The 12,471-nt window shown below is 41.0% G+C and overlaps 1 protein-coding gene across 1 annotated transcript; it reads left to right on the top strand.

Moving 5' to 3' along the window:
• Positions 1-737: 737 nt before the first annotated feature.
• DLX5 (distal-less homeobox 5) lies at positions 738-11,030 on the top strand. Its single transcript, XM_077268132.1, has 3 exons — positions 738-1,239; positions 6,602-6,786; positions 10,295-11,030. The coding sequence occupies exons 1-3, from the start codon at positions 864-866 to the stop codon at positions 10,625-10,627; spliced, it is 894 nt and encodes a 297-aa protein (XP_077124247.1). The 5' UTR covers positions 738-863; the 3' UTR covers positions 10,628-11,030.
• The last annotated feature ends 1,441 nt before the right edge of the window (positions 11,031-12,471 follow it).

Here is a 12,471-nt window from a genome sequence, read left to right as displayed (position 1 = left end):
TTATCTTCATTATGTCCATTCTTATTTCTACTATTACTATTGTAACTACAAGATTGTTCCATCCATTATCTCTTTACCATCCACTATTACATCTACTAACATTGGTAGGATTTGTAGGGGTTTATTCCTGCTGCTTCTGTTACTAGTGATACTTTTATTCTCTATCATTGTCGCATTGTTATCATAACTACAATCATCATTATTTATCAACGTTGTTCTTTTTTTTTACTAATATTCTGTATTATTCCAGGATTTCTGAATTTCATTTTTACTAATGTTCTTCATTATTCCAGGATTTCTGAATTTCATTTTTACTAATGTTCTTCATTATTCCAGGATTTTTGAATTTCATTTTTACTAATGTTCTTCATTATTCCAGGATATTTGCCTTTCGTTTATTCTTTGCTTTTGTGATTTTTTGGGGGTGATGTGTCCCTTGTGAGTCCCCGATCCCCTGCTGGGTCATGCACACTGTGGGGTCAGGGTGTCACTGGTTTGTGTGCGGTTCTTCCCTTTCTTGTACTTGTTGTGCAGCTTTGTGGCCCTGAACTAGTTGGACGGGTTCTAGGGTGTTGCTGTCGCTTGTGATCCTCTGGCCAATGGCACCAGATCCACCCTGCTGTGCGTAAGAGAGCAATTATGGATTTCACCAAGCCTATGGTGAGCCCCAGCCAGTCCCAGAGCCTCCTCCTCCTCCTCCTCCTCCTCCTCCTGCTGCTGCTGAGGGATCACTAGGAGCCTCCTCACCCTCTCACTCACTAGTATAGAGACTGCTCCAGCTCAGGGTATGGAGGCCTGATCCTTACTGTGGACACAGACCAGAGACCCCCATCATCACCACCATCATCATCGCCCAGCAGAGCATGACAGGAGTCTATGAGAGGAGGGTCCCAGCCATCAGAACCAGCGACTTCCACTCTCCTTTCCAGTCTCCCAGCATCATGCATCATCCGTCCCAGGATTCTCCCACCTTGCCCGAGTCCTCAGCCACAGACTCCGGCTACTACAGCCCTGGAGGGGCCGCTGCCCACCCGCACCATGGCTACTGCTCGCCCACCTCTGCTGCCAGCTACGGGAAGGCTCTCAATGCTTACCAGTACCAGTACCATGGAATGAGCGGATCTGCTGGGAGCTATGCGGCCAAAGCCTATTCCGAGTACAGCTATGGGAGCCCCTACCACCCGCACCACCAGTACGGAGGGGCGTACAACAGGGTGCAGCCCCCCAGCAGCCAGCCAGGTAAGAAGGGGCGCACTGTGTGTGGGCGCACTGGGCGCCGCAGGGAGGCGCTGGCCGGAGGGGGGGCTGGCTGTCTGCACTGGCGGCTATTCGCGGCTGCGGTTCTCACCAGCCAGAAATGTGTCTCTGTCTCTTCCTCCAAGGTTTTATTATCTCCGTGACCGAGGCGCCGCCAGTCAGCACCAGAGCAAACCGCAAAAACTATTTCCAAAGAGCAGAAAGAAAACAAAAGCGAGTAGGAAAGTCACAGAGTGTTCCCAGCAGGGCTCCGGGGGGCAGCGAGTAGCCCCCCATGGACCCAGCACTGAGGGGGAGGTAATACGGTCACATCCCCTCCAGGAATACAGGGGGCAGCTGTGAAAACTGAACCCCGAGATCGGAGCAATCATCCCTAGTCCTGCCCCAGCTGTGCCCCCAATGCTGTGCCCCCCGGTGTATGGGGTGGGAATAGTCACAGACCCTTCCCCAATATTATACCCAGCAGGGTCCACCAGGGCAGAGGAGGCTGCAAAAAGAAGTGCACCCCCAGATTATACCAGGGATCCAGAGCTGATAATATACCCAGGGAAATGGGAACTGGATGAGCAGCTGAGCCAGGACCCTCCAAATACTGAACCCCCCGAATGTGGAACATTGTAACTGTCAGAGAAAGAAATTCAATATCAGGAAATGACAAAATAACTATGTATCTAATATTTATGTACAGGTCTTCTTCACTTTCTATTCTGTATCTAACAATTGTCTATTATCTATTGAATATCTATTGTCTATCTATTATCTATCTATTATTATCTATCTACCTATTATCTATCTATCTATCTATCTATCTATTATCTATCTATCTATCTATCTATCTATCTATCTATCTATCTATCTATCTGTCTATTATCTATTATCTATCTATCTATCTATCATCCATCTATTATCTATCTATCTATCTATCTATCTATCTATCTATCTATCTATCTATCTATCTATCTATTATCTATCTATCTATTATCTATTATCTATCTATCTATCATCTATCTATCTATCTATCTATCTATCTATCTATTATCTATCTGTCTATTATCTATTATCTATCTATCTATCTATCTATCTATCTATCTATCTATCTATCATCTATCTATCTATCTATCTATCTATCTATCTATCTATCTGTCTATTGTCTATCTATCTATCTATTATCCATCTATCTATCTATCTATCTGTCTATTATCTAGTATCTATCTATTATCTATCTATTATCTATTATCTATCTGTCTATCTATTCTATCTATCTATATACTGTATCGCTTGCTTTCTTTCTTTCTTTCTTTCTTTCTTTCTTTCTTTCTTTCTTTCTTTCTCTCTCTTTTAACGATCCATGTGATGTACAGATCTATTTCTGATCTCGCCATTATTATCTCCTCTCTATCCCTTCATCCATCCCATTGTCACAGACAGAATTGGCCGTTTTTCTGCTGCTCTCTATATACGGATGACACCTGTCATTTACGCTCCGTATCTGCAGGCCATTTCTCTGTGCGGGTTCAGGCCCCAGGTTGGATTATTTCTGTGGTTTTCTATGATAATGTTTCGGGGATCGGTAGTTTAATATCTGCTGGCTGTCAGTATGGGCTGATATTATAATGTTTGGGGGGGGGGGTTGCTATAAGAGTTTTCGGGGTGGTGTCATATTATAATATTTCTGGGTGGGGGGGGGTCTTGTGCAGGATTTTCTGGGTTACTTTGTATGTTTGTATGTATATTAGTCCCTGTATATTTTGGGAAGCTGATGTTGGGGGGATGTTCTGTATATTGCGGCTTTAGTTTGGGGGGGGGGGCAGTGCCCCCCTGGTGTGAGCCTCTGTGTCTCTCTGGCTGCCGCACGGTGACCGCGGAGTGCAGATTATAGGGCAGCAGTCTGGGGGCTTTGATGTGTGTCTGGCCGGGGCCGGGGTTTCCCTTGGATCCCTCTCTACACACAGAGTCTGGTGCCTGCTGCTCCGGCTGCCCAGACTCACTGACCGCAGCCTCCATTCATCCCTTCTGGGCAGAGTCCACAGTACGGCGCTGTGCACACTGCAGCCCGGAGCGGTGCGATAACGCTGCACTAATATCATAGAGGGCATTACAATAATATGTGAACACTGCAATAAAATATAATAGGCTACCAATCTAATATTATATCATGTAATGCCACATTAATATCTACACTAATGCTATAAAGCAAGAGCAGAGCCTCTGCTGACAATTATACAGTCACTTACAACTGTGATATAGATAGTATGTAATAATGCCACATCCTAATAATCTGGAGAAAAATAGCAATGCTGCAATCTGCTGCTCTGAGAACAAACACCATGTCAGGAATTGTCCTGTAACAATATTCTAATGTCACCTGCACTGTAATATGTACTCTGAATATATATATATATATATATATATATATATATATATATATATATATATATATGCATTAATCAGTACTGTAATATACCACTGATAAAAAATATAACAATTTAATCTGTACTGTAATGTACTGCTCTGAATACATCTCTGAATATATATATATATATATATATATATATATATATATATATTAGTCAGTACTGTTATATAACACTCGATTAAAAAACAACAACACTTTGATAGACCAACATAGAACAATATAATATATACTGTAGTATACTAGACCATACTCTGAAATATATATATATATATATATATATATATATATATATCAGTACAGTAATATAACACTGATAGAAAAATATATCAGTTTATTCTGTACTGTAATGTACTGCTCAGAATATATATATATATTAGTCAGTACTGTTATATAACACTGATTAAAGGAAAAACATAAACAATGTTATCTGAACTATAATATTCTACTCTAAAAAAAAAAATAAAAGTTAACATATTTTAATCTGTACTGTAATGTACTACTCTGAAAATATATATATATATATATTAATCTGTACTGTAACTTGTCACTCTCATTAATTATAACAAAAAGCAGTATAATCTGTACTGTAATGTACTGCTCTGAAAAAGAGAGTATATATACACATATATAGATTTTTTTTATTTAAGATTTTTTTTTTAAAGTGTATAATCTGCACTCTAATATGCAACTCTACAAAACACACACACACACACACACACACAGCATCTATATATATAATGTAATATACTACTCTGAACAAAATATATTGATCTATACTGTAGCATGCTGGTAAAATACAAAAAAAAATTCTATAAGTGAATTTACATTATGGGAATCTCTCAGTTACACTATTATAATATAATGCACAATGATCCTATTAAAATATATCACTGTACTATAATTCACTATAGAGAATTGCCTTGTTTTATATAATTATACACACTATGCAGTTATGCTATAGTGCAAACTGCATAACTTACTGCAGTACGATGCGATAGATAGATAGATAGATAGATAGATAGATAGATAGATAGATAGATAGATAGATAGATAGATAGAATCATACCAAAGTTATAGCAATGCAATACAGTTTGTATTATAGTATAATTTCATAGTATGTATAAATGTATATTTATACATACTGTACAAACATAGTCAGAAAATTATATCAACTTTGCAATAATACATAATAATGTAATATTTTTTAGAAAACCAGCGCAGAGTGTAATATATAAAAGTAGTATGACTACATAATATATTATACAAATGTTCTGATCTTCTTGTACTGTGTAATAGAACATACTGTTCTATAATATGTTAAATTACTGTATATTATGTTATTAACAGAATATATTAGTTATGTAATGTAGTATATTAGCACAGACATACTATACTATATAGTTTGATATTGAATGCCCATAATCTGCATGTATTATGCATGGGACTATATTGCACAATGATGTTTACAGCAAACCACACAACACTATATATAATGCTGCAATATAATGAGCCGTCTGCTATAATATATACTGAGATGTCCTGTACTATATACACTGTGCTGTACTATATACACTGTCCTATACTATATACACTGTGCTGTACTATATACACTGTCCTATACGATATGCACTGTGCTGTATGTGCTGTACTACATACACTGTGCTGTACTATATACTGAGATGTCCTACACTATATACACTGTGCTGTACTATATACACTGTCCTATACTATATACACTGTGCTGTACTATATACACTGACCTATACTATATGCACTGTGCTGTACTATATACACTGTGCTGTACTATATACTGAGATGTCCTACACTATATACACTGTGCTGTACTATATACACTGTGCTGTACTATATAGACTGTGCTGTACTATATACTGAGATGTCCTACACTATATACACTGTGCTGTACGATATACACTGTCCTATACTATATACACTGTGCTGTACTATATACACTGACCTATACTATATGCACTGTGCTGTACTATATACACTGTGCTGTACTATATACTGAGATGTCCTACACTATATACACTGTGCTGTACTATATACACTGTGCTGTACTATATAGACTGTGCTGTACTATATACTGAGATGTCCTACACTATATACACTGTGCTGTATGATATACACTGTCCTATACTATATACACTGTGCTGTACTATATACACTGTCCTACACTATATACAATGTGCTGCACTATATACATTGCGCTGTACTATATACTGAGATGTCCTACACTATACACACTGTGCTGTACTATATACTGAGATGTCCTACACTATATACACTGTGCTGTACTATATACACTGTGCTGTACTATATACTGAGATGTCCTACACTATATACACTGTGCTGTACTATATACACTGTGCTGTACTATTTTCACTGTGCTGTAGTATATACTGAGATGTCCTACACTATATACACTGTGCTGTACTATATGCACTGTGCTGTACTATATACACTGTCCTATACTATATACACTGTGCTGTACTATATACACTGTCCTATACTATATACATTGTGCTGTACTGTATACACTGTCCTATAATATATACACTGTGCTGTACTATATGCACTGTGCTGTACTATATGCACTGTGCTGTACTATATACACTGTGCTGTAGTAGAAACAAGCTGACAACATCCGATATAACGCGGCAGACACTTCTGTAAAGTAGAATTCCTTACTACAGTGATATAATGGAGTGAGAGGTTCCACTAGAATCTGTCTGTGACTTACAGTGCCCCCAGGGCTGAGGATGGACAGGACTTGCAGGGTCACTTTTACACCAGTTTCCCATTAATAATTGTGCCCGGCCGCCCCCCATGTTCGGTGCTGTCACACCGGAGCATTATTCATCGCTGCATTACAGCCACTTACACACATTTAACCCTTTGCTTCTCCAGAGAAAGAAGTGTCAGAGCCGGAGGTGCGGATGGTGAACGGGAAACCGAAAAAGATTAGAAAACCCCGAACTATTTATTCCAGCGCGCAGCTGGCGGCTCTACAGAGAAGGTTCCAGAAGACCCAGTACCTGGCACTGCCCGAGAGGGCCGAACTGGCCGCCCACCTGGGCCTCACACAGACACAGGTAAGAGCCCACCGAGGGCAGATGGAGCCGAGCCGAGTGCAGCACTGACCATAGATGACAGATAGATAATAGATAGATGACAGATAGATAGATAGATAGATAGATAGATAGATAGAAAGATAGATAGATAATAGAGAGATAGATAATAGATAGATAGATAGATAGATAGATAGATAGATAGATAGATAATAGATAAATAGCTAGATAATAGATAGATAGATAGATAGATAGATAGATAATAGATAAATAGCTAGATAATAGATAGATAGATGATAGATAGATGATAGATAGATAGATAGATAGATAGAAAGATAGATAGATAATAGAGAGATAGATAATAGATAGATAGATAGATAGATAGATAGATAGATAGATAATAGATAAATAGCTAGATAATAGATAGATAGATAGATAGATAGATAGATAATAGATAAATAGCTAGATAATAGATAGATAGATGACAGATAGATAGATAGATAGATAGATAGATAGATAGATGATAGATAATAGAAAATAGATAGATAATAGATAGATAGATGATAAATAGATGACAGATAGATAGATGATAGATAGATAGATAGATAGATAGATAGAAAGATAGATAGATAATAGAGAGATAGATAATAGATAGATAGATAGATGATAGATAAATAATATATAATAGATAGAAAGATAATACATAATATATAGATGATAGATAGATAGATAGATAGATAGATAGATAACAGATAATAGATAGATATTTAACTTTGATTGCAGGCTGCATTTACTCCTTCTGATATAACAGATACATTACCGGCTTATATACAACGGTATGAGATGATTTTCTCATTTGGCTTTTTCTATAATGAATCAAATTGTAATGATAGATGTATAATTATTAGATATCAGGTAGGAATAAAAAAATAGATATAAAATGTGAACAGTTGCTCCCGTTTTAATAGCGCATTTAGTATTATGGGTGAGTAGTCTCTGTGCAGTCATACCCCGCTGTAGTAAAGGTGATATTGTCACTTTTGGGGAATACTGGCAGTTTATGTGAGGATGCAGGTATCAGGGGTGCAGGTATCAGGGGTGCAGGTATCAGTGGGTGCAGGTATCAGTGGGTGCAGGTATCAGGGGTGCAGGTATCAGGGGTGCAGGTATCAGTGGGTGCAGGTATCAGGGGTGCAGGTATCAGTGGGTGCAGGTATCAGGGGTGCAGGTATCAGTGGGTGCAGGTATCAGTGGGTGCAGGTATCAGGGGTGCAGGTATCAGTGGGTGCAGGTATCAGGGGTGCAGGTATCAGTGGGTGCAGGTATCAGGGGTGCAGGTATCAGGGGTGCAGGTATCAGTGGGTGCAGGTATCAGTGGGTGCAGGTATCAGTGGGTGCAGGTATCAGGGGTGCAGGTATCAGGGGTGCAGGTATCAGTGGGTGCAGGTATCAGGGGTGCAGGCATCAGTGGGTGCAGGTATCAGGGGTGCAGGTATCAGTGGGTGCAGGTATCAGGGGTGCAGGTATCAGTGGGTGCAGGTATCAGTGGGTGCAGGTATCAGGGGTGCAGGTATCAGTGGGTGCAGGTATCAGGGGTGCAGGTATCAGTGGGTGCAGGTATCAGGGGTGCAGGTATCAGGGGTGCAGGTATCAGTGGGTGCAGGTATCAGTGGGTGCAGGCATCAGTGGGTGCAGGTATCAGGGGTGCAGGTATCAGGGGTGCAGGTATCAGTGGGTGCAGGTATCAGGGGTGCAGGTATCAGTGGGTGCAGGTATCAGGGGGTGCAGGTATCAGGGGTGCAGGTATCAGGGGTGCAGGTATCAGTGGGTGCAGGTATCAGGGGTGCAGGTATCAGGGGTGCAGGTATCAGTGGGTGCAGGTATCAGTGGGTGCAGGTATCAGGGGTGCAGGTATCAGTGGGTGCAGGTATCAGGGGTGCAGGTATCAGGGGTGCAGGTATCAGTGGGTGCAGGTATCAGTGGGTGCAGGTATCAGGGGTGCAGGTATCAGTGGGTGCAGGTATCAGGGGTGCAGGTATCAGTGGGTGCAGGTATCAGTGGGTGCAGGTATCAGGGGTGCAGGTATCAGGGGTGCAGGTATCAGTGGGTGCAGGTATCAGGGGTGCAGGTATCAGGGGTGCAGGTATCAGGGGTGCAGGTATCAGGGGTTCAGGTATCAGTGGGTGCAGGTATCAGGGGTGCAGGTATCAGTGGGTGCAGGTATCAGGGGTGCAGGTATCAGGGGTGCAGGTATCAGTGGGTGCAGGTATCAGGGGTGCAGGTATCAGGGGTGCAGGTATCAGTGGGTGCAGGTATCAGGGGTGCAGGTATCAGGGGGTGCAGGTATCAGGGGTGCAGGTATCAGTGGGTGCAGGTATCAGGGGTGCAGGTATCAGGGGTGCAGGTATCAGTGGGTGCAGGTATCAGGGGTGCAGGTATCAGGGGGTGCAGGTATCAGGGGTGCAGGTATCAGTGGGTGCAGGTATCAGTGGGTGCAGGTATCAGGGGTGCAGGTATCAGGGGTGCAGGTATCAGGGGTGCAGGTATTACTGACCCTTCCTCCGGTGTCATCTGCTGCAGCCTCCTCTAATCTGCTGCACATGTGCTGAATATTACTGCTTCTCCCCAATCAGATGTAAATGGCTGAAATCAAAGCTGCGGGTTTGTTACAGATAATTCAAGACAGAAGTTTGTCCAGTACAGGATAATATCATTATTTAAGAATCTGTGTCTTCTTTAAGGATGTCTCCAAATTACTTCAGAGAGCAGATGAATTCCATGTATATATTTTTTTTTTGTACAAAAAAGGGGGTCTTATGAGTGGTGGGCTCTGCTCGATACAAATCAAGAGACATGGTGTTTGTCAGATGCAGCAACTTGTTCTGGATAGATCCGGAGATGGAAGCTTTGTCTACAAATACCATTTCTGGGTAGATAGATGGGGAATGATTTTTTTCCTTTATAAATAAATAGATCTGTAAATTAATATTACATAGGAATATAGATAAAGAGAGACCCATGGATCATTGAATTGATGTTTAATAGATAGGATAGACAGACCCATAGTAGATGTTATAAGATAGATAGATAGAAATATAGATAGATAGATAGATAGATAGATAGATAGATAGATGATAGAGAGATAATAGATAGATAATAGACAGATAGATAATAGAAAATAAATGTAAGATAATAAAAATATTAATAGGTATCTAATACATGAATAGCTATTCATACATATCATATATATAATAAATAAATCCATAAATGAATATTACATAGAAAGACAAATAGAGACCCATGGATCCTTGAATGGATCTTTCAAAGAAAAAAAATGATGGATTGACTCATAGATATTAGTTAGATAGATAAACAGATTAATAAATGATACATGAATAGATTATTTATGCCTAGATATTAAACAGATCCATGAATGAATATTTTGCAGGCAGACAGATTTCATACTGATGATGACTGTGACACAAGGATCCACTTTCTGATGTCTCTCTTTCCTATTCCTCTTCCGTTCTAGGTGAAGATCTGGTTTCAGAATAAAAGATCTAAGATCAAGAAGATCATGAAGAATGGAGAGATGCCCCCAGAGCACAGCCCCAGCTCCAGCGACCCCATGGCCTGCAATTCTCCACAGTCCCCGGTGGTCTGGGAAACCCAGGGCACGTCCAGGTCTCTCAGCCATCACCCCCACGTGCATGGTCACCCCCAGACCTCCAACAGCTCCCCTGCGCCCTCTTACATGGAGAGCCCCAGTGTGTGGTACCCAGCAGCTAATTCTCTAAGCTCCCACTTACAGAACCACAGCTCACTACAGCATCCATTAGCGCTGGCGTCGGGGACTCTCTACTGAGGAGCTCAGAAACTCTTACAATTCTTTTTTTATTATTATTTTTGGTTTTGGACAGTCCTCCTCCTCCTGATTCATTGCTATGGGGAAATACAGAAGAATGTATCAGATGGATTTTTTTTTTTAAAGCAAAGTATATTGTGTAAAGCTTGTGCATGTAATTTATTGCATTTCAAGAAAACTTATTGGTTCTTTGTTTTTGTTTTGTACTTTTTATTTTATTTTTACCAATGGACTTTGACTCAATTTGGACACTATTCTCAATGGTGCCTTCAATCTATGACCTCATTTTTTCCCAGAGAGACTTTTTTTTTTTTGTTTATGTTTATTGTATCCCATGTAAATAAATGTAGATAGAGGAATTCAGCTGTATATTCTGGTTAAATAAAAATTATTTCGACCATGAGACATGGTTGTTCGTGGGGAAACAGGTTCAGATAATAGAATATGTGGGGGTGATGGTTGAAATGGATGGAAAACTGTGAATTGGACGGTAATTGTTGGGAATTGGATGAATTGTATCAGCATGATGAGATCAGCTTTGATCTGTGGGACAAGTGGCAGGTGAGCTTTTTAGAGCAGGATCTAAGTAAAATATGGATCCCTGCTGATTTATGGCTGGATGGAATGGGGAAGGGGCAGCACAACTTGTAGGTTTGCAGAGCAGGAACTTCGTAGATTAGAATATGCAGTAGAGAGATGAGGGCTTGCAGAACAGATGGGGGGCTTGCAGAAAAGTCAGAGTATAGACATAACAGTTGGGGGCATGCAGAAGAGTCAGTGTATAGACATAAGAGTTGGGGGGCTTGCAGAAGAGGCAGAGTATAGACATAAGAGTTGGGGGGCTTGCAGAAGAGTCAGTGTATAGACATAAGAGTTGTGGGGCTTGCAGAAGAGTCAGAGTATAGGCATAACAGTTGGGGGCTTGCAGAAGAGTCAGAGTATAGACATAAGAGTTGGGGGCTTGCAGAAGAGTCAGAGTATAGACATAAGAGTTGGGGGCTTGCAGAAGAGTCAGAGTATAGACATAAGAGTTGGGGGCTTGCAGAAGAGTCAGAGTATAGACATAAGAGTTGGGGGCTTGCAGAAGAGTCAGAGTATAGACATAAGAGTTGGGGGCTTGCAGAAGAGTCAGAGTATAGACATAAGAGTTGGGGGCTTGCAGAAGAGTCAGAGTATAGACATAAGAGTTGAGGGGCTTGCAGAAGAGTCAGGATATAGACATAAGAGTTGGGGGCTTGCAGAAGAGTCAGAGTATAGACATAAGAGTTGGGGGCTTGCAGAAGAGTCAGAGTATTGACATAAGAGTTGGGGGCTTGCAGAAGAGTCAGAGTATAGACATAAGAGTTGAGGGGCTTGCAGAAGATTCAGAGTATAGACATAAGAGTTGGGGGCTTGCAGAAGAGTCAGTGTATAGACATAAGAGTTGAGGGGCTTGCAGAAGAGTCAGGATATAGACATAAGAGTTGGGGGCTTGCAGAAGAGTCAGAGTATAGACGTAAGAGTTGGGGGCTTGCAGAAGAGTCAGAGTATAGACATAAGAGTTGGGGGGCTTGCAGAAGAGTCAGAGTATAGACATAAGAGTTGGGGGCTTGCAGAAGAGTCAGAGTATTGACATAAGAGTTGGGGGCTTGCAGAAGAGTCAGAGTATAGACATAAGAGTTGGGGGGCTTGCAGAAGAGTCAGAGTATAGACATAAGAGTTGGGGGGGCTTATAAAAGAGGCAGAGTATAGGCATAAGAGTTGGGGGGCTTGCAGAAGAGTCAGAGTATAGGCATAAGAGTTGGGGGGCTTGCAGAAGAGTCAGAGTATAGGCATAACAGTTGGGGGCTGGCAGAAGAGTCAGA

This window comes from Ranitomeya variabilis, chromosome 6, assembly GCF_051348905.1.
Source record: "Ranitomeya variabilis isolate aRanVar5 chromosome 6, aRanVar5.hap1, whole genome shotgun sequence".
Taxonomy (NCBI): Eukaryota; Metazoa; Chordata; class Amphibia; order Anura; family Dendrobatidae; genus Ranitomeya; species Ranitomeya variabilis.
This window is presented reverse-complemented; position numbering and strand designations above follow the sequence as displayed.